Below are 23227 nucleotides of genomic sequence, written 5' to 3'. Positions count from 1 at the left end.
GCGGTCTTACTGCCGTTGTGTGGCCGAATAGACTAGAGGGTGAACTATGGTGTTTCGGCAGTCAGACCCAGCGTCGAGTCCGAGTCCAATTAAGAGAGTTCTCATGTTTCCTTACTTGGGCTCGAGGTTTATTGAATTCTAATTGATCTCTAATGCAAATAGGACATGGAGAAGGCCCTCTGAAGGCAAGACCAACCCCTTTATAAGGGCTATGGCTGATTCAATTCTAACCCCTGACCATACCCCCTACACAATTAATTGAATCGTTCTTTTACTTTTACTTTTACTATTACTTTTCAGCCATATTTTCTACTTTATCGTAGTTTCATCTACCTTTGTTGATTTGCACCATAAATCTTTTGCCTTCACTGCAACAGTGCAATACACTTCGTAGGTGTTATGGTCCAATGCCCATGGACAGTAGGCTTGTTCCCTAAATCTTCCTATTCGCTCACGGAAGGGTGTCTAGCTTGAAATCGATCAAAATCAGCCTAGAGGCTGGTTTGATTTCTAAATTGCCTCCGATAACTGGTTTTGATCTTTCTAAACCCATCTTGGTCAAGAGATTTTCTAAATCGAGATTGTTGGAGGTATACCACGAAGGGCCTTCGGCCGGACTTGCCGAAACCAAGAACTTGGGCAACAGGCTCAGACCGGAGGCAAGCGGTGAAGGTCGAGAAGAAAACCATATGGGCGAAAGCCACAGGGTGAAAGCCGTGGCAAGGCATTACACGGGCCTCACCAGTCAAGGACCTCATCGGAGGGCCTCACGGGCGGAGACGGTGAGGCAAAAGCCTCGGCGCGAAGGCACGGGCTTCGCCAAGTACCAAACCCCACCGTGAGGAGGCCCAGCGGGCCGTTACGCTTTCGGGGGGATTTGCCAAATAAATGGGCCAAGCCATTTAGCCCAATAGGGGCCCATACATGTAAAGGACACTGTGTACCCCCAATAATGTCCCTATCATAAGGATAACCATGTAAATTCCCCTGTAAAGCCTAAACGCTAGAGAGGGGAACCTGTAATAGGGCTATAAATAACCCCATTAGGCCATGTAATAGGGGGATCCAAACAAAATTTCACTAAGCAATACAATTGTTCTTTACTTTTAATCACTGTTGAGAGAACCACTCCTTTCGGCGTGACGCAGTTGTCCATTCGATAATAGAGATAGTTGGTAACTTCGTTAACACCACAAATCTTTAGGCGAGTCTCGTGTTAGTTGGAAAAGGGGGCCAACACGAGGTTTGCATTTTGTTAGGGATTGTTTTTTTTCACTGTGTTGAGAAATGACATGTTTATTTTTTGAGAAGTTTCATGGCAATAGTAAAACTTGTCTTATTTTTTTGAATTTTTTATAGACATGTGCTTTGCATTGCTTTGAGAAATGAATTGTTTTGTGAAAGGTTGCATATTTTTTTAGGGAAAATACTGTAGGAGTGCATAAATATATTTAATAGAAACAATATTTACCCTGTACAATAAAGATATGTTACAAACTTTGCAGCCATTGTTGCATTTGGGGTATTGAACAATCTTTTACTCTATAGATAACCTTGCTAGATTCCTTTTTGAAAAGATCCAAGCAAACTTGGAAGTAAGGAGAGTTGTTTCTGAAAATCTTATTGTTTCTTGTGTTCCAAACGCTCCTAGCCATAATTTTGACTGTGAGAACCATAATTGCGAAAAAATCATGGAGCCGCCAATGACTCTGAGAGCAGTAACGTTGACCAAGACCAAAGCAAACAACCAATGTTAAGGCTGTGTTCGGAATCGGACGTTCCCGCGTACATAGTAAGAACGGAAAACGGAACGGTCCATTAGCGCGTGATTAATTAAGTATTAGCTAATTTTTTTTTAAAAAGAGATAGATCAATATGATTTTTTTAAGCAACTTTCGTATAGAAACTTTTTACAAAAAACACACCGTTTAGTAGTTTAAAAAGCGTGCGTGCGGAATACGATGGACAAGGATTGGGAACCTTGAGTTCCAAACACAACCTTAGACGTGTAGTAGCTGTATCATAATTTACCAATTTTAGTATCAAAGCCATGCTTCCTAGAATAACCTGGATAGAAAAATCTACAACCCCCTAGCAAAAATATCTTAAGTATTGAAAGGTTAAGAAAAAAACTTGATCGAGGCATATATTGGCAAAAGGTACAAATAAAAAAAAGGGAGAAATATCAAACCAAAAACAGAGAATGTTAGCTCTTGTACCGATTTGCCAGATCTAAATTATTATTTATTTTTGTAGGTCCAACCCACAGGGAGGCGACAGGGACTTAACTGCAATAGGACGAACAGATCATTGCACATGCAGAAACGAAAACAAAATAATACAGGTCAACAATACATGATCACTGTGTTGTGCACGTCAGTCTGACGCCTCAATCCTTCCCGTGCACACAAAATTTCTTATCCTCCCCTCTCCATCTCTCCCTGCCTCCCTCCTGCTCAGCTACTACTACTAGTAGCTATGCTGCCATGGAATCGAGCTGCTCCGTACAGCTAATTCTTCACCATCAACCTACTCCATCCTCTCTGCTCACTCTGAATTCTCAAGGTATAGTTCTCATCAGGTAGATGGCCATGGAAGCAGCAGATGAGGAGAGGGCGCCTCTGCTTCAACCTCAACCTCAACCTTCACGGGTATCTAACCTACCTACCATTGCTTCTTGACTTCTGCATGCATATCATTGGAACAAAGTCGAACAATCCACCAAGATTCTTTGCTTCAAGTTTCAGCTTCTGCAGCTCATAGTTTGGATGATTTTTCTGCAGGGGGATGCAGATTCAGAGTATACAGGTGATGGATCGGTGGACGTCAACAACCAGCCTGCTCTCAAGCGCAGCACGGGGAATTGGAGAGCATGCTTCATGATCCTAGGTACCAAGAATAATTAGCAACAGCAATTCAATTCAAATCGCTGATCTTCCATATATCTGTTTCTCACAACCTTTTGAACTAAAATTGCAAACTAAAGTTAATCACTCAACCTAACCAGGTGTCGAATTCAGTGAGAATTTGGCTTACTATGGGATCTCCAAGAACCTGGTGACCTACCTCACCAAGATTCTCCACGAGAGCAAAGTGAACGCCGCGAGGAATTCCTCTGCTTGGTCGGGCGCCTGCTACCTCACGCCACTCTTTGGAGCTTTCTTGGCTGACACATATTGGGGGAAATACCGGACTGTTCTTACTTTTCTCCCGATTTACATCCTGGTAAGGATTGAATACTCTGTTGCAGAGGCTGGACTGAACTCCATTATCCTTCCCAAAGACAACTCTGCACTGTTTGCACTGTATTGAGATTTGAACTGTTTTGTTTTTTTCCTGAATTTTTTATATATAGACATGTTGTTTTCGTTTTGTCAGGAGTTGTTTTTTCTTTCACTGTATTGAGAATTGACCTGCTTACTTTTTGAGAATTTTTATGGCGTTTGCATTCCAAAATTGGTAAAAACTTCTCTTACTTCAGTGAATTTTTAATAGACATGTGATTTGCATTGCCCTTGAGAAATGGATATTGTTTTGTGTGAGATTTCTGAAACGTCGCATATTCTGTCAGGGATTGCTTACTCTAATGGCGTCGACGTCACTCCCATCCAGCATGACGTCCTCCGACGCCGGTCACCAGCTTCACAGCGTCGCCGTCTACCTCGGGCTGTACCTCGTCGCCTTCGGGAACGGCGGCGTGAAGCCGTGCACGTCGGCGTTCGGGGCGGACCAGTTCGACGGCGGTGACGCGGCGGAGCTGAGGAGGAAGGGGTCCTTCTTCAACTGGTACACCTTCATGATCAACAGCGGGTCGCTCCTGGCGTCCACGGTGCTGGTCTGGCTGCAGGACAATGTGGGCTGGGGGATCAGCTTCGTGATCGTCGTCGTGGTCATGGCCTTCTTCCTCGCCGTCTTCTTCGCCGGCTCGAGGGTTTACAGGTACAGGCCGGTCAGGGGGAGCCCACTCACCGGTGTCTGCCAGGTGGTGGTCGCCGCCGTCAGGAAATGGCATTTGGAGTTGCCGGATGATAGCTCGCTTCTGTATGAGGCTCAAGTCGCAGATCACCGGATTAAGCATACTGATCAATTCAGGTATTCCTTTGTTTTATTATTGGTCAAAATATGATTTATTTGAGCATCAACGTGTGATGGATTTGAGTCAAAAGTCTCGAAATAATTAAATAGAAATTATAGCCTGCTCATATTTCTTTATCGGCTTAAATTTTTTGATATAATTGGTTACTGGGTACATTTACAGTACTGCTAATACTCCCTCCGTTTCAAAATGTTTGATACCGTTGACTTTTTAGCACATGTTTCACCGTTCGTCTTATTAAAAAAAATTGTGAAATATATAAAACTATATGTGTACATGAAAGTATATTTAACAATGAATCAAATGATATGAAAAGAATAAATAATTACTTAAATTTTTTGAATAAGACGAATGGTCAAACACGTACTAAAAAGTCAACGGTGTCAAACATTTTGAAACGGAGGGAGTATATAGAATTGAACTTAACATTGCTTTATGAGCCTTATGTTGGAATTCAAAAATAAACTAATATTAATCCATTGGATTGTAAAACGATGAACTATCTAGATTATTAATTTCTACTGCCAGTAATAAAACAAATTATGATCAGGTTCTTGGACAAGGCTGCGATAGTGGTGACACCATCGTCGTTAAGCGGGGAGAAGGGTAACGTGGCAGCGGCGGCGGCGCCGGTGAGCCGATGGCGGCAGTGCACAGTGACACAGGTGGAGGAGGTGAAGATGCTGGTGCGGATGTGCCCCATCTGGGCATGCCTGGTGCTCTTCTTCTCGGTGAGCAGCCAGATGTCGTCGACGCTGGTGGAGCAAGGCACGGCCATGGACAACCGCGTGGGCCCCTTCACCATCCCTCCGGCCTCGCTCGCCACCTTCCACTCCATCGGCGTCCTCCTCTGGATCCCCGTCTACGACGTCGCGCTGGTGCCCCTGGCGCGCCGCGCCACCGGCAAGCCCAAGGGGATCACGCAGCTGCAGCGCATCGGCGTCGGCCTCGCCGTGGCCGCGCTCATCATGGCCTACTCGGCGCTGGTCGAGGAGCGGCGGCTGGCGGCGGCGCGCGCCGGCGCCGCCAGGACGAGCATCCTGTGGCAGGTGCCGGCGCAGCTGATGCACGGCATGGCGGTGGTGTTCACCAGCATCGGCAAGTCGGAGTTCTTCTACGACCAGGCGCCGCGCTCCATGAGGAGCATGTGCACCGCGCTCGGCCAGCTCGCCATCGCCGCCGGGAACTACCTCAGCGCGTTCCTCCTCGCCGTCGTCGCCTCCGCCACCACGCGCGGCGGCGACCCCGGATGGATCCCCGACGACCTCAACAAGGGACACCTCGACTACTTCTTCTGGCTCATGGCTGCTCTCTTGCTCCTCGACCTGCTCTTATTTGTCTTCTGCGCCATGCGATACAAAGGGAGCACTGCTGCTTCTTGATCGACCCACCCAAAAATGTCACTCTATGTATGGCATTTGTAGGACTGTACAAAAATTGAATTCGAAAATATTTTATGATTCACTAATATTACATAGATGAACCCCTTTAACTGCACGCCAAGTGTGTAAATGCAACCTCAGACACAAAGCATATTTAATTTACAACCTCTTGTAACTACTAACTATTGATACAAAATAGAGCTCTTTTTTCATCCTTGAGAAGGTACCATGAGGTACAATGAGGTACTAGTATTATGAGGTACCAAATCAAATCTAGCCATTGATTTGGGAGGGGCACGATCGGAAAAAAAGAGGCTCGCTCATTGGGCCACTCGGTCGACACCGCCAAAGCAGGTGCAACAATCCCTTCAAGTCCAGCACGAGTCGTCGTCCGCCGCAGCAGTTCCGCCGCCGTAGCCCCTTCTCATCTGCCGGTGTCGCCATTTAGTTCCGCCGCCGGCGTCAATGCTGGCTGGGAGCTTTTAGTTCTGCCGCTGCTCGACGACAGCCTGCCACCGCCGTCGGCCGGCGCCCGACCATAGCCGCCCACCGCCCGACCACAGCCGGCTGAGCACAGGTGCCCACCGCCGTTGCCCGCCGCCTGAGCACTTTTCTGTCCGTCGCCGCCAGCCATCCCGGACAGAGCAACGCCGCCAGCCATCATTCTTATGGATTAGGGGTTGATTTTGTCCAGCTTCTTATTATTTGCAGACTTGTTCCAAACCTGTATTGCACAAGAAGTACTGCATTTTATATTTGCAAACTTTCTTATGGATTAAGGGTGTATTTTGCCCAGCTTGTTGTTAAACTGCATCGGTATTGAATGCAAAGCTCACATGTTGTGTGCCTGGATTTGTACTTGTGTTTAAATCTGGCTGTTTCAGTTAAATTGCATCTATTAATCAGTGAATGCAAAGCTCACATGTTGTGTTCCTGGATTTGTACTTGTGTTTAAATCCCAAATATCCATGCTAGCAAGTGTATTAGTGCCAAATATGTTATACGGCAGAAGCAGAAACACCAGCTTTCATCAGTGAAATAAACACCAGCTTTCATCAGTGAAACAAACATCAGATTTCATTAGCTTCCACATGGGCAACTAGTAGACACTAGTCAGTTCAGAAACAGCAGCAGCAAAAAATCATAGGCAGAACCGAAACAGCCAGATTTTCAATACTGAAGCATCCATTTAGGATTAAACATATGTAGATGGTTCATCCATTAACTTAATTACATCATAGAAAGGCATCACAGTACATAATAGAAGGAACATTAAGACTAAGCACATCTTCATTTAGTCTTAACGATTACTAGGGCACGACTGAATGAAGATGCACGCGGCCAATCTACCCGCTGTTGCGTAGTTCTAAACACCAGCCCCACCCTACATGCGGCAAGATCACCTCCATTGCTCGAAGGGGGCCACGAGCGGATGGACCTATCTAGGGATCTGCCATCCCCCATCATCTGCGCTGCTCCAACTGCCTTCGCCCACATGTAAATCGAAGAGAAATACGAGATCAAGAAAGAGAGCTGAGAGAATCAAAGAGAGGTCTTCCCTCTGCGTGCGCCCATGAAATCGGACAGAAAAACAAGAGAAGGAAATACCTCTATGTGTGCCAAGGCCGGATTCGAGATGTGCGGAGGAAGAAGAAGGCCAGCTTCGTTTCTTTGAGAGACGAAAGAACGAAAGAGGGACGAGAGAAGGAAAGAGCCGAGCAGAATCATCGGCCTCTCTCTCGCTATTGCGGCATAAGGCGAAATTACTTTCCTACCCCCCACCTGCGGTACCGCGTATATCAGCCCGTGCGGTACTAGGCGGTACGCTGCAATCTCATCCGTCCGATGAGGCCGGATCGACGGTTCAGATTTGGTACCGCATGGTACCTCAAAACCTCAAGGAGTAAAAATTCTCTACAAGATATATACAGTTTCTCTTAGCTTGTACATCTATGTTAGATGTATAGCCAAAGGCCAAGTTTAGTTTAAGGCTGAGACAAAATGAGTTTGGATGTTGATTCTCCCTTGTTTGTCATGATCACGCTTCCCAAACTGCTAAAACGTGCAATTTTATTTTTTTAAAAAAAAAATCAAATAAACATATTTTTCAAGTTTATAATAATTAATACTCAATTAATCATGTATTAATGATTCGCGTTGTTTCGTGTGCCACTAAAAATTAAGGAAAACTTCATTTTTGAAACTCAGCCTAAATCCATTACCAAAAATATACAATATGCACCCTTTTATAGAAGCTAAAAATCGATGTAGTCAATATGTAACGTACGTGAAATGATGTAGTACACAAAGCCGGCTATAGTCAAAGTGGCGTATATAACAAAAGCTATATTTAGCCAAAGACCTTCCTATCCCGATACAATTAGCACCACCAGCAGGACAATCTAGAAATGGGATTTCGGAAAATTCACTGTAGAGGAGATATGATAGAAGGAGCTATTGAACGCCATGGTGTTGCCGTTTGGAACATAGACATAGTAACCCAGCGAGATTGTCACCCGTTTGTGGATAAGAATAGGAGAGGTGATGAGGAAGAAGGCGACATGGGTATACGAGTCAATTTGCTAGGTTTTTCAGTTTTAAGAAAAAGAAGAAATACTAGAATACTTACATAAGGATAAATATTGGCTATTTAATTTCATGAATTCTGTGATAATCATCAGTTCCACTAAATATTTTGGCAAATCCTTAGCATTTCACAGATGTAGGGGATATAATTTTACCTAATCTAAACGTATTTGAACCTCAATTACTGAAATACATAATGCAATTATCATATTTATCTGTTGTGCACACTAAAAAAATTCAGTACATTTTTCAAATACATCCAAGAATAATTCCTATTATTTCTTTGTCTAAGTGAGGAGGGAGTGTGGTTGTAAAATCATAAAATTTACAGAAAGATGATATTTTGAAAATGACACTTTACCCCTTTGCCATGTTGCAGCAAGGAGTTCTATATTTCGACGAGTAATTTCTGAAAATTCGGGTCTTGTTCCCCCTCTCCCTCTAGATCGATCACGCTAGGATATCATTCCCCAGAAAAAAAAATTAAGTATTTTTAATTCAGCCAATATTTTTTTCTTTTTTTGAAATTCCAGAAATTTTTATTGCATCGGTCTACCAAATTAAATTTGGCATGAGTTTTGTTTTTTAGAAAAGAAATAAATTCAGTGAAAATATATTCAAATTTGAAATTTTCCATAATTTTTGTTTCACCTTTCAGAGATTTCCATTCTATCCCCTGCCTTGAAATACTTTTGATATCTGCAATTTTGGATGAAAATATAACCGGCTGCGCGTGCAACTTGGCATAGGGATAAATGCATCATTTCTAAAGTTTCCTCTCTCTTCAATTAAGCGAAAAAAGATAAAACAATAATCTTTTGGCAAATTAAGACAAAACCAGAGTGTCATATGGTATAGACATGATTTTGGAGTGTTCGGTAGCAAATGACACAAAACATCAACGTCATAAGGATAATTTAAGCTAGATACACCTGTGCTAGTCCTTCTCTAAATAGGTACTCCTTATCCTAGAAATCTCAGTCCTAATAGAAATCCTTATCCTACATGATACAAAGAGCTAAGTGAGGAATTTCTCGCTCTCATTTCCATTAGGATTAGAGTCACAAATTACAACATTGAGGGTCAGCTCCCGCGAGCTAGATTCGCTCGTGTAGTAGTTGAACCCAAAAACTTACCCTGTTTTCACCCTAAAATTGGACTTCCAATAATACCCACGCTAGAAAATTTACAGTTCTCTAGCAAAAATCTGTGACCTATCAAGTATCAACCATACCTGAAGATTGCAACTCTAGCCCAGCTCAAGCCATATTAACAAAAAAAAAAGCAATATAAATAAAATAAAATAAATATAGCAAATGGGGAATGTTTGCTCTTTTAGATTCCAAGGTCGATCGTGCTTTTCTATTCAAGTACAGATATGTCCATGCAACAAGGAGACGACGACATTGATTGACCAACACTGCAAGGAACTGATCATGGCCAAGAAAACAAAGGAAAAATACAAATACAAGTCATGAATAATCGATGCCCTCATGATCTGCACGTTACTGTGACGCCTCAATCCTCTGCATACAAACAAGTTATTTTTATCTCCACTGGACCCTCCCATCTTTCTAGCTCCTTGCAATAACCCAATAATGTAATGCTGATAGCTCAACTATTTCTTTTGCAAATAATGTAGTAATAGTAGTCTATTTTCATCAGCAACAACATTAATTCTCCATGTCTCCTGATCAGGCCACTTATATACATATTTTCATCTCAGGTAGGTTACCATGGAAACAGCTGATGATCAGGAGAGAGCACCCCTGCTTTATCCTCAACCTCATGCACAGGTAAATATCATTATATTAGAACAAATTAACATCCAAGAATCACTTTGTAGTTTCAGGTTTTTGCAGCCAACAGTTTTGCTGATTTTTTATGCAGGAGGGTGCAGGTTCAGAAGGTGATGGATCAGTGGACATACACAACCAGCCTGCTCTCGAGCGCAACACAGCGAATTGGAGAGCATGCTTCATGATCCTAGGTAGCAATTCATATGTAGCTGATACTAGTGTGTTTTCTTTCTTGGTTGCTTTGATTCAAATCACTGAAATTAATTTGTCCGTAATTACTAATTAGGTGATGTGCTCAGTGAGTGCTTGGCTTTCTATGGGATCTCCAAGAATCTAGTGACCTGCTACCTGGTATGAGAGCAGGAGATATGGCAGCTACCTCACACCACTCTTCTCATCTTCCTCGGCTGACACTTCTTAGGGTAGATACTGGACAGCGCTTACTTTCCTCCCGCTTTACATAAGGAAAAAGTACGAATTACCCCCTCCCCGGAACTATTGCGGTAGTACGATTTACCCCCTAAACTATAATACCGGACATTTGACACCCCCAAACACTTAAAACCGGCTAAATTACCACCCTAACTCGATTCGAAGCGGTTTTCAGCCTACGTGGCACACATGTGGCGATACAGTCAGCAAAAAAAAAATATAAACAGGTGGGGCCCAGCTGTCAGCACCTTTTTTCCTCTCCTTCTCTCCCCTCTCTCTGTCGGTGAACAACTGAACACTGCAGGCGGCGGGCGGGCGAGGAGCCAACGCCGACGGGCTGCCAGCGGCGGGGATGGCTGCGGGCGGCAGGCGAGGAGCCGAGGCTGGAGGTGAGTGGGCGCGGAGGCAGCGGTGGGCGAGGAGCCGACGCCGACGGGCGCGCTGTACATGGTGCCGTACGTCCGCCGCGACATGCTCATCATCGAGAACCAACTGCCTCTCCTCCTCCTCCAGAAGCTCGTCGCCGTCGAGACCAGCAAAGAAGCCCAAAGAAATGGTAATGGACACCATTGATGCTGATCGATCTCTCTTCCACCATTGCTAGCTATAAGCTCACCATTAACGGATTACTTGAAAAAGGGTGACGTCGAGTATGAAGTGAACAAGATGGTGCTGAGGTTCATCTCACCGTCGTGCAAGACGCCACCGGCGAAGGAACACCGGGCGCTCCACCCGCTCGACTTGTTCCGCAAGAGCTTGCTTAGCGGCCAGCACCATAGACCACGCGGCGACCAGGGCAGAGGCGGCGGCGGCGCCGCCAGGAGAGACGACCGCCGCCACGACGACGACGAGGAGGAGGCCAACGGCGGCATCATCCGGTCAGCGGCGGAGCTCTACGAGGCGGGCATCCGGTTCAGGCGTCCTCATCATCCGGTCGGCGGTGGAGCTCTACGAGGCGAGAGAAGAGAGAGGAGAGGGAGGAAGATGGGAATAGGAGTATGACACGTGGGACCATATATTTTTAATAAATAAGGTGCTGACTGGATTGCCACGCGTAGGCCACGTAAGACAAAACCACGCTGGATTGGGTCGAGGGGGGTAATTCGTTCGGTATTGAAAGTTCAGGGTGAGTAATATCTGGTTTTCGAGTTTAGGGGGGTAATTCGACCGACCGTGATAGTTCAGGGGCGTAATTCGTACTTTTTCCTTTACATAATTATAAGTGCGATAAGAAGATGGTGTTTGAAAATGAAGATGAAGATAAAAGATTAAGTATTTTACGCAAAACGAGGAGGTAATAACGTGCGATTAATTGAGTTTTAATTATTACAAACTTGAAAAATGGATTAATCTTATATTTTAGAACAACTTTCATATAGAAAGTTTTCACACGAAACGCACCGTTTAGTAGTTTGAAAAGCCTGTCACTTTTGTCCAAAAGTTACCATTCCAAAAGGTTGCATTTTTGTTAGGGAATTTTATGTCTTAACAGTATGGTCTCGACATCTCTCTCTGTTGGGTTACGCACAGGCTATGATAGTATAAATCAAAATTTTCTAGCGCATAAACTAGGAACCATGCAAGTATTAGATCATAAATCGTTACCACTCGACGCGCTGCGCAGCGGAAGAAAGCGCTAAGAAGGCAAAGGAACCCTCGCAAAGTAGCGCACGTCGATGTAGAGGAAGTAGTCGATCGTACCGGCTCGATCTTCTCCTCCTCGTGCGTTCTCCTCGCTGTAATCCCACGCCGATCAGCACCGCAAAGCAGCGGCACCTCTACCAGTATCCACACGTACAGGGACAGAATACTACGCGCAGATATGCTAGTACCCGCGTGCGGCTAGGATTTTGCTCAGGGAAGGGAGTGGCAGCTAGGGTTTCTCACGTGATGCATTACCTCTGCCGGTCACACCCCTCACGAATATATAGGATCCATGACTTAGGCCCGTAGAACTTCCATTCGGATCTCTATCCAAATTAAGCTCATATTGGATCTCCATCCAATCCCCTTATTCTGGCCCATTAAGCGTGCGACCCTGTAGGTTCATACACACTCGGCTATAACCCGAAAACTCTTTTTCGGTCCACGTGTCAACAGCGGTCCCTAGTAGAACATATTGATCCACTGGGCATACATAAAGATCATATCGGCTAAACCTCTAGTGTATACTTGTATGAACCCCTTTGCCTCACGATATCGATGAAGCTCAAGGCTAGATATGTGCCATCCTCTAATAGCTTAATCATTCACTCGAGCCTGTGATATATTATATAACTTGTGATAGACTCCTCAATCACCTTTGGTATGGCCATGCACTTCCATAATCTATAACATCGAGGGGACCAGAGATACCTCTCCATAGGAGGGGCAAATCCTATTTTGATTATTCATATCCCACTACATGTTTCATAGCATACCCGAAAACTACTTTTATAACTACCCAATTACGGAGTAGCATTTAGCGGTCCCTAGGAATCATGATAATCTTAGGTCTAAGGATCCAACATCAAGACTAAATGGGATCATTGATGACACAACACATATGGCTCTTACAATATCTCATATTGGGTCTATTCAACAATATGTTCCCCAACATGTGTCCACATTATTAATTTGTTATCTCTATACCATAATTCATGAGACATGATCATCAATTAATACATGTGCTGATCATTTAAATATATTTGTTATACATATGATATTTGATCAGGGATCCTTTAGAAATAGTAACAAACAACATAAATAGTCTCATACTCATTAATCAATAATGAGCTATCTATTTCAAGTAATAAAGTCAGATAAATATGTAAATATAGTATGTGATACAATCATCTCTATGATTGCCTCTAGAGCATATCACAAACACTCCCGACGAGCATATGACGTCCTCCAGCGATATGATGGCCACCACCTTCAACCTGTAATGGTCTATCTCGGGCTGTACGCCTGTACCTCGTCGCATAAGAGCAGGTACAATAACGTGATTAAGCTGGCTCCAAATTTTCTATCACCTTCCTAATCCTAGATTAAGCTAGCAAAATTGAAGAGAGAGAAATGAGCAGGCGCTTAACCTGGCGCCGGGCGCTAGCGCTTCATCCGAAGCCGTATCGCTCGCATGCAGCCCACGAAGGTGATTAAAAACACGTTATGTAGTTCCCACAAGAAAAATCCCTGATCCCCTCCTCCACCGCATCTCAACCACCGAAAATCCCATCGCTCCGCCGCCCCTCCCTTCGCGTTCCTCTTCGCTCCTTGGACGCGCATCTTCTCCGCTCCCTGCGCGTGAAATCTTCTCCGCCCCCTTGCGCGCGAAATCGCCGGCGACGCCTCGCGTTCCTCTCCCTCTTCTGCCCGTGCGTGCAAAATTCCCTCCGCCTGTGCGCGCGAAATCGCCGGCGCCTCGTGTTCCTCTTCCATAGCCCCGCCGCACGCCAGCCCTCCGCCATTGCCTCTCTCTGATCCCGCTAAATCTTGCCCCCGATGCGCGCGAAAATGCCTCTCTCCCGCCAAATCGAAGCCAAATTGATGCCCAACAATCTCCCCAGCCGGCTCCGTTGATCGATGTGAGGATGGTATCTAATGGTTTATTGTCTGAAACCATGTTCCTGATTTGGTATTGATCATGTTGTGTGCATTCGTTGGTGCACCAAAATATACACAAAGATAAAGGTTAGTATTGATCACAACAGCTCATATATCCATACAAATATTTAATGCTTTTGTGCTTTAACCAAGGCAGCTTAGAGCACCCGCAATGGTAAAGTAAGGTGCTATCTATAAAACATGTACACCTCAACAATAGACTAGATTAATATCTATAAAACATGTACACCTCAACAATAGACTAGATTAATAGTAAACCACTTCAATGGTATGTCTACATGGGTATCTATAGCTCTCTAATCCATTGCCTCGTTTTTCTCTATAGACTATCTCCATGTTAGTAGATAGTTTTCTCTCTCTCTTCATTTAATCTCTTCTAAGTAGGAAAATATGCTGACATGGATCTCTTGTAGAGAGATTATAAATAACCATTGTGGGTACCCTTATAGCCAACTTATAGCTGCTAGCTACACTATTGACCTTGCTCTAAGGCAACGGCTGGCGTTCGGAGCAGACCAGGTCGACAGCAGCGCGAGGACGGCCTCCTTCTTCAACCTATATATACATCATCATGGTGAACAGTGGAAACCTGCTTTGCCACCACTGTGCTGCAGGACAATGTCGGGTGGGGGATCAGCTTCGCGATCGTCATCGTGGATTCGTGGCCACGGCCTTCTTCCTCACTTTCCCTGCCCTCCCCTTGGGTGATTTATATTCCCCGCCCAACGAAAGGGCGGGTGGAGTATTACTATTGTAAAATTTCGAATCAGAAATTTATTTTTTAAATCTTTTTAAAAAAATAAAAAAATAAAAAAAATCGGTGTACATGTACAGGCCAGTCACGGGACGAGCCCACTCACACGTCTCTGTCGGGTTTGCATTCTCAGCGTGCATCACAAACCTCCAGCCAACAACCCATTCGAACTCGGCGTAGAAACTCAATTCTAAGGGACTCCCTCCGTCCCAAGAAAAAACCTCAATCCTGAGTTTGAACCTGGACACACCTATAGGTTTTTTTTGACGGAGGGAGTAGTTTATTAGCAAATAATTAGTTAGATAGAAGGTAAAAAATTAAACAATAGATAAACATAACTTTTCAAAACAAGATTCCTATACAATTTTTTATAAAAAGAACGCATCATTTATCTGTTTGGAAAACACGCAAAAAGAGAGAGAAGAAGATGCTAACTTATACTCCCTCATTCCCTAAATGTTTGACGCCGTTGACTTTTTTAAACATGTTTGACCGTTCGTCTTATTCAAAAACTTTTGTGAAATGTGTAAAACTATATGTATACATAAAAGTATATTTAACAATAAATCAAATGATAGGAAAAGAATTAATAATTACTTAAATTTTTTGAATAAGACGAATGGTCAAATATGTTTAAAAGATTCAACGGCGTCAAACATTTTGGGATGGAGGGAGTACTTTCTCTTCCCCGAAAAAAAACTTATACTTCCTCTGTATCAAAATGTAAACATTTTTTAGGTGGGCACGGGTATTAAGAAAGTTGGTGAGAATGATTAGAGTATATATGTGATTGGTTGAAAAGAGAAAATAGATGAAAGAGAATGATTCTGATTGGTTGAGAGTAGGTAGGTGTAGAAATAGTTTTATTTTGGATCAAGATATTATGCTAGAAATAGCTACATTTTAATTTGGAGATAGTAATTTCAAATACATCCAAGGTGTGTTTAAGAGGAGAGGAAAGGAAAAGGTAAAAAGATATACAAGTAAGCCATTAGCATATTAGTAATTAAGTATTAATTATTTTAATTTTTTTAAAAATATATCTAATATATTATTAAGACAACTCGAAAAGAAGGCACCACGTTCTGTGAAGGCTAGAAATTCCTACATTAATCAAAGAGAAAGAAAAGAAGAGTCCAAATAGAAATACGATCTAAAAAATAATTGAAATTCGAAATTAAAAATAAGTAATATTGAAAGTCCATATAAGAACCCAATACGTGTTTAATTAAAATTTAGAATAAAAAATAAATAAATTGCTGAAATTAGAAAAAGAAAAAAGAGTGTTCGAATAGGAATACAAATTTGAAATTACTAAAATTAAAAATAAAAAAATATTGAAATTAGAAAAATAAATATGATTGTTAATGTAGGAATACAAGTTATAAATAACATAAATTTAGAGAAAATAAAGAGAGTTAAAGTAGAAATACGATTTAAATATAGTTGAAATTCAAAATTAAAAATAAATAATATTCGAAGTAGATTCTACATAGAACCTAATATGAGATTAATTAAAACCCAAATAAAAATTAAAATAAAATATGAAATTAGAAAAAATAAAAAAGAGAGTTCAAGTAGGATTAGGTTTTTGAAATTTCTAGAATTCAAAATAAAATTGATTATTAAAGGAAGCAATACACATATAGTATACAATATGATGTAAATTTAGAATAAAAAATAAAAATAAAATTTAAGTAGGAATACAATTTATAAATAAAAACCATCAGTATAAAAGTTAAGTAAGAATGAAAAATGTTGAATGTTGAAAGAACCGTCAATATAAAACATAGTGGTAGTAAATGAAAATAAAGTGAGGAGGAGCAACGAGCTCATAAATGAGTAGGGTGGCTGTGGTTGATGAGGTATCTATAAATAAAACCTCAAAAATGATTATATATGATTTTTAGAGTCCCTATGACGATTAAGATGAGGATAGCAGGCATGCCGTTAAGCACGGTGGTTGGCAGGACTTTTAGAAGTAAAAAATGAAACCAACAATAATCATTTTGGAGTTTTAAAATCCCACTAACACTAAAAAGGGGAGGCAACGGGCAAGCTGTAAAGGAGTATAGTAGAGATATTTGACATGATTTCTAAAAATTATAATAACGAAACCCGATGACACAATAAAAACTAAAAGGTCCAAATTTTAAAGGTTATAAGGAGAATTAATAGAAACTGTGGTAGGTCAGGAAAACAAATAAAGGAGTAAGGGATTGTGACTCGTATGACTTTAAAAAACTATAAAATTAGAAACCTTAGAAATATAAGGTTTGATCTTTTAAAGTCATAAGGCAACGAGATGGCTATTTTATAAATTTAAAGTAAAATCATGTGAAAAATAAATAATTTTGTAGGTTCTAGCCACGTAATTGCGCGTGCTACTCAGCTAGCTAATATCGAAGTTAGAACACCGTTTAACCTTTTTTTTAAGGAAGCGCGGGGCATGGAAAACGAGTGGATTTTTCTCTCTTTTGTGCTGCTGTCGAACGCAGCTACGTGTCAGTGAATAGAAAAGGTCCCAGCAGAACACAGTGGTCCAACAATAATTATGAGCAATGTGACTGATTTTAGTCCCTCTCCCAATTCTTTGGTAGCTCCGTCGTCTCATTTACTGCTACAGCGATAGTGCGATGGACATGGCACCATCTCCATTTCCAGCTCCGTCTCCCTCTTCTGCCCTGCCCTCCATTGCCCCCTCTCCTCAGGTTTCTCTCTTTCTCTCTCTACCGTTGGGCTCAGAGTTTATTTAGTTCTTCTGCACTTTTTTGGTAGGATTCTATCTGTTTCAGAGCATTTTTTAGGTATTTATATATATCTCTATGCAAGTTGCAAGCAAATCTTTCTTCTTTTGTGGTATTAGTTCTACACCTGAACTTTTTTATGGATGCAAAAAAAGATATCAGCATCGAAGGAAGCAGTCTTGTTCTTTATGAGTAGGGAGCTCATTTCCCCCAGGTTAAATTGTGGGATGGATCAAATAATTCAGGGCTAATTTTTGTTCTGAACTTGATTTCGTAGTTTTTTGTGTATTCGCATTCAAGATTGAATAGGATAAGAAATAGGGGTATCTTTGATTCTAAATATCGTAGTCAAAGATTCTAGCTGCTGGCAAATATATATGGATGGAAGAAAAACTATAATATATGATTTCTTCCTTCCCTGCAAAGTAGTTAATTTGACCCCCCAAAAAAGTTGAACTTATCTTTGTTATCATTAAATTTTTAAGTTCCAAGCTGACAGAATATGGTGTTTGCTTGCAAGAAATTAGTCGTTCACAATATATGCAGTCAATAGTGTTACATATCTTCTAATATCGAAATTGCGTGATGGCGTTATTCTAAGACGAAAATCGGATATGAGAAATCTATCAGAAAAGAAGTGTGAGTCATGATACAATTTGCTCCATATAATCTTCTTGACTTTCTTACATTTTCCTATATTATCTTGCCCAGATGGAGGATGGCTTGTACGAAGTGCGTGATCAGTAGAAGGATTATACTACTGAATTAATCTCGAGTTCTTTTAGTGGTTGGGTTCTTTCCAACAAGGCTTACATGGAGGCAGGGGCAGCAGATGAGGAGACGCCACTGATTCAGCAGCTGCCTCCGGAGGTATTATTCTACTACCTTGCCATGATCTCTTTTGCCTAGGTATGTAACAAAATATTGCATCTCCATGAGACACAAGACATCTACATTCTACCATTGATAGTTTGGCTTCAGTTTGCGGCGCAGAAACAAGAAACGAGTTCTTGCAGTATATTGTTCTTCAGCGAATCTTTGCAGAAATTGTCATTATGTGTAACATAAATTGGTTTTGGCATTGTCATTCAGGAACAATGTTCACAATACACATGTGATGGAACAGTTAATAGTGACAAAAAGCCTGCACTGAAGCAGAGTACAGGGCATTGGAGAGCATGCTTCTTCATTTTAGGTACTTCTGAGAAGTTCACAAAATTATTCTGTTTGTGCTCCTCAATTTCCTTGATTAAACATACGTAATTCACCTACCGAGTCCTGAACATGTCATAGGTGCTCAATTCGCTGAAACCTTGTGCTTCTTCATGGTTTCGAAGAACTTAGTCATGTACCTCACGAGTGCGCTGCACGAAAGCAACATCGACGCTGCACAAAGTGTGTCTATTTGGATCGGCACTTCCTTCTTCACACCACTCATTGGAGCCTTCTTGGCTGATACATATTGGGGAAGATACTGGACGACAGTTATTTCCCTCTTTATTATCATCATCGTAAGTGCAACAAAACAGATCAGTAGCAACTGAATGATATAAGCTGCAGTCTCCTCTGTAATTTGCTGCTCTGAAGAGTTGTGTTTTGTCAGGGAATGCTCATTGTGACGGTTTCATCATCACCATTGTTCCTGAATTCTTCTTACTACAATTGGAACATTTGCCGTGCCACGGTCTACACAGGGCTCTACCTTACTGCCGTTGGAAGTGGATGTATGAAGCCCTGCATTCCAGCCTTTGGAGCCGATCAATTTGACAGTGCTGACCCGGTGGAACGGCTGGCGAAGGGCTCATTCTTCAACTGGTATTACTTCTCAATGAACGTCGGCTCACTGCTGTCGACGACTCTGCTTGTCTGGGTGGTGGCCAACATAGGGTGGAGCGTCGGTTTTGCGATCCCGATGCTACTCTCGGGGTTCGGCCTCGCCCTGTTTTTCGCTGGTAGGAAGGTTTACAGGTACAAGAAACAGGGAGGGAGTCCACTGACAAGGGTGTCCCAGGTGGTGGTTGCAGCTGTAAGGAATCATAGGCTGAAATTGCCTGACGATAGCTCACTCCTGCATGAGGTTTCAAAAGTGACTGAAGATGATTACAGGACTCAACTCACCACTCAATTCAGGTATTGCTCATTGCATCAACCATCAAGGTTTATGTCTAGTTACAGCTTAGAGTTTGTGGACACAATACTCAACTTATACTTTCCCCGTCTTAAAATATAGCAACCTATATCTATGTATCTGAATAGCTAAAAGTTGTTATATTTAATGTAGTATTATTTAGTACAGTACAAAATAATGTATTTCCCGGGAACAATTCTCACTGTCAATAAGGCTCCCACGTTATTCTAGACCATACGTTTTAGAAAATCATCTGTAGTTGATTTGACTCTTACCTCGTAGGAGGTAATTTGTCATCACTTACCATATCATTTCATTTATAAAAACATATACATTGATCCTCTACTAATATTCCTGAATGTCAAATACAAAATACAAACATCAAACACTTTTGAAAATATACTGACAAATATTATTAAAAGGTTGAACATATACTCCCTCCGTCCACAATTATAGGGGATTTTGGTCCCTGGGTTTGTCCAAAATTATAAAGGATTTTGTTTATCCCGAGAGGATCATTACAACAGCAATCAATAATCCCACTCCCATCCATTCACATATGAAAAGACACACAGAGAAAATCATGTGTACTACTAGTACTAATCCCCAGTCCCCACCCTGTAAAGGAAAAATAAAATATACCCCGTTCCCACCATCCCTAATCCCCATATGTCCTTAGATGCACTTTTTCCCTCTTCCTTAGGCCATGTTTCCTTCGTGGGACTAATTCATTTAGGCCCTATTTGTTTCAGTTTAAGATTATTGTAATCTAGATTATTAAATCAGATTACTCTAACCTGGATTATAATAAGCTAACATAAAATAAGCTACGAGTTGTTTGTTTCTCTGGATTATTTGAGGCATCTAAGGGTAGTGGGTCTTTAGCCACTCAATAATCTGGAAAAAGCTTCTCTAGAGGAGATTATTGGATTATAGTAATCTGGCTTATAGATTATAATAATCTAGCATAATAATCTACTCCTAATAATCCAGATTATAATAATCCTAAGCTGAATCAAACAGGGCCTTAGTCTCTCTTGGAGGTACTTATAGGGACTAAAGTAACAACCTCTCTCTTCTCTCTCCCTTGGTTCACGTGCCTTTAGTCTCTTTTAGTCCCTCGATCCAAACAGTAGTGGACTAAAGTTTTTTAGTCGAGGGACTAAATGATCCAAACAGAGTCTTAGTTAGTGCTAAATGAGGAATAATCCCTTATAATCATGGACAGAGGAAGTAAATTTTAAGAACCAAGTAGCATGACAGTTTATGGACATCCTGGATTAGTTTCAATTGTCAAAAAATTTAAAAATGCAAAACTGTGGTGGAATTCGGCTATCTTGGGTTCATCCACTCTTGTAACATTTGCGTGGTATATATCCAGGTTCTTTGACAAGGCTGCCATCTTGTCCGACGAGATCTCGCCGGCGCAGTGGAGCCCGTGGAGGCTGTGCACGGTTTCGCAGGTGGAGGAGCTGAAGATCCTGCTGCGGATGTTCCCGGTCTGGGTGTCCATGGTCGTCTTCTTCGTGGTGACCGCGCAGATTACGTCGACGCTGATCGAGCAGGGCATGGCCATGGACGGCCGCGTCGGCCCGTTCACCCTTCCGGCCGCCTCAATCGCCACCTTCGACGTCATCAGCGTCCTCGTCTGGGTCCCCGTCTACGACACCGTGCTGGTGCCACTGGCACGGCGCGTCACCGGCAAGGACCGTGGCATCTCCCACCTGCAGCGCATTGGCGTCGGCCTCGCGCTCGCCGCGGTGGCCATGGCGTACTCGGCGGTGGTCGAGGCACGGCGGCTGGGGACGGCGCCAGCGCCGGTGAGCATCATGTGGCAGGCGCCGTCGTACCTGGTGCTGGGCGTGGCGGAGGCGTTCAGCGTGATCGGCATGATGGAGTTCTTCTACGAGCAGTCGCCGGAGTCGATGAAGAGCCTGTGCACGGCGCTCGGGCAGCTCGCCATCGCGGTCGCCAACTACCTCAACTCCGGCGTGCTCGTCGTGGTGGCGGCGGCCACCACGCGCGGCGGCGGGGCCGGCTGGATCCCGGACAACCTCGACGAGGGGCACCTGGACTACTTCTTCTGGATGATGGCTGTTGTTAGCGTCCTCAACCTGCTGCACTTCTTGCATTGCTCAATCAGATATAGAGCCAATAACAACACGCTGTCGTCTTGACATTTATACCTACACTCTTCTTGGGTGCACATTCGTCATGGTTCATGCCAAATTAAGTATACTAGCCGTTAACCCGTGCGTTGCATGGGATATTTATTAACACGCTGTAAATATTAAATTATAACTATATATTGGGTATCTTATGAATTATAACGACTTGGTTAAAAAAACACTTAACATCAATTGCTAATTGCTATTATTAATCTCTAAAAAAAATACTGAGTTGAGAGTATGAGATAGGAACATAATTCTTAATTATGAAATCATAAAGTATTAAGTTCTGAAAAAAAATGAAGAGTTTGTATAGTACTTTGTAAGTATAAACAGTTGGTTAGATTAGTAGATCTAATTATGTTATTCTTATGTTTTAAATTATCGCATTCAGAATCAGAACTGATAAGTACAAAGTTATACTTGTAGTTGAGTCCAATTTTATTGCTTTTAAATTCATTAATATGAATATCTAAACTTATAATAATTAAATTATGAATTTATAAATTGTAATAGATGGGTTGTACCTAACATGTACTCATATTTTAACCTATTCAATTGAAGGTGATTATTTTTTCCCCTGGATTTCAACTGTTTTTATACCCAGCATGGGATTGAATTTAGAAATAGATAGTTTAGTCTTGGTTAACTCACCTGTAGGCAAAAAAGACCAGAAAAAAATTCTGCCCGTCTATATGAAGTAATAATTAATTATTGCAAACACATACCCTCTAGTATTAAAAGAAATATTTGCAACTAAAGATGGCCATGATGTGAGGTTTGTTCAGTAAAAAAAGTAGGCGAATATATAGCTAACCTAGTATATGACATTGTGATAATAGTGAAAGAAATTAATAAGGCTAATTGATAAAAGATCAGAAAAACAATATCATTGACATATATACTTGTGCTCATCCTTTGTATGCGAATGCAAGCAGAGCCTAAAAGAATTAGGTCATAAAATTTGTTCATGTCCTCAACTGATTGAAAAATAGATAGGTACGTATAAAAAACTACCCTAACAAAATCAAAATTTAAGAAAAGAATTAGTATAACCTGATCTCCACGCTCCGATTTAATTTGGATTTGCATAGATCAATCTATCTTTATGATGTGAGTGTATTATGCATATAGGAGTATTATTTTGTAAACACATAGTAACCTCCTTGTTTAATATTGGGCTGGATCAAGCCTTCGTCAAGCTAATCCTTCGTACATATCAAAAGCGAGGCAATCAGCATGACTCATGGATATAAATTGAACATTGATTAGGATTAATCAAAAATCAATGGCGTTAACTTACATTATTTTTTTTGATCATAATAGTTAATACATGAACATACATGACTCACCAAGAGGTCGTTGGATGGCTAAATCTTCATTGCACACTTGTTTTGGATCTGATCAATGGCATGAAGGATGATGAATTGATGATCAAGCCTCTGCAACTGCTAGCTGGCTGCATGGACGTGAACTTCCGGTGACTGATGAATCGATCATGGGTCTTTCCACACCGGCCGCTGCGTGTG

At 42.0% G+C, this 23227-nt stretch overlaps 2 protein-coding genes and 1 long non-coding RNA gene across 7 annotated transcripts; all 3 read left to right on the top strand.

Annotated features, from left to right (window-relative positions):
- Window positions 1–2323: 2323 nt before the first annotated feature.
- LOC4347968 (protein NRT1/ PTR FAMILY 8.3) lies at window positions 2324–5692 on the top strand. Of its 2 annotated transcripts, XM_066304908.1 has the most exons (6): window positions 2375–2504; window positions 2582–2651; window positions 2784–2889; window positions 3008–3225; window positions 3572–4092; window positions 4647–5692. In XM_066304908.1, the coding sequence occupies exons 2-6, from the start codon at window positions 2586–2588 to the stop codon at window positions 5476–5478; spliced, it is 1743 nt and encodes a 580-aa protein (XP_066161005.1). In that variant the 5' UTR covers window positions 2375–2504; window positions 2582–2585; the 3' UTR covers window positions 5479–5692. The 2 variants fall into 2 exon arrangements, with proteins under 2 accessions (XP_015614916.1, XP_066161005.1); XM_015759430.2 differs by having other exon boundaries at window positions 2324–2651.
- Window positions 5693–10719: 5027 nt separating this feature from the next.
- Window positions 10720–11345, top strand: LOC4347967 (uncharacterized). The gene is made up of 2 exons (XR_003239098.2): window positions 10720–10851; window positions 10935–11345. It is a non-coding gene; the product is annotated as an uncharacterized lncRNA (long non-coding RNA).
- Window positions 11346–17162: 5817 nt separating this feature from the next.
- LOC9272029 (protein NRT1/ PTR FAMILY 8.3) lies at window positions 17163–21890 on the top strand. Of its 4 annotated transcripts, none has more exons than XM_015757530.3 (6): window positions 17163–17366; window positions 18114–18272; window positions 18495–18597; window positions 18696–18913; window positions 19006–19532; window positions 20912–21890. In XM_015757530.3, the coding sequence occupies exons 2-6, from the start codon at window positions 18216–18218 to the stop codon at window positions 21705–21707; spliced, it is 1701 nt and encodes a 566-aa protein (XP_015613016.1). In that variant the 5' UTR covers window positions 17163–17366; window positions 18114–18215; the 3' UTR covers window positions 21708–21890. The 4 variants fall into 4 exon arrangements, with proteins under 4 accessions (XP_015613016.1, XP_015613015.1, XP_015613017.1 ...); XM_015757529.3 differs by having other exon boundaries at window positions 17290–17429; XM_015757531.3 differs by having other exon boundaries at window positions 17341–17462.
- Window positions 21891–23227: the final 1337 nt, after the last annotated feature.

The sequence above is a fragment of the Oryza sativa genome, chromosome 10 (genome assembly GCF_034140825.1).
Source record: "Oryza sativa Japonica Group chromosome 10, ASM3414082v1".
Classification (NCBI taxonomy): domain Eukaryota; kingdom Viridiplantae; phylum Streptophyta; class Magnoliopsida; order Poales; family Poaceae; genus Oryza; species Oryza sativa.
Note: the sequence above shows the minus strand (reverse complement) of the source record. Positions and strands in the feature narration are given on the sequence as shown.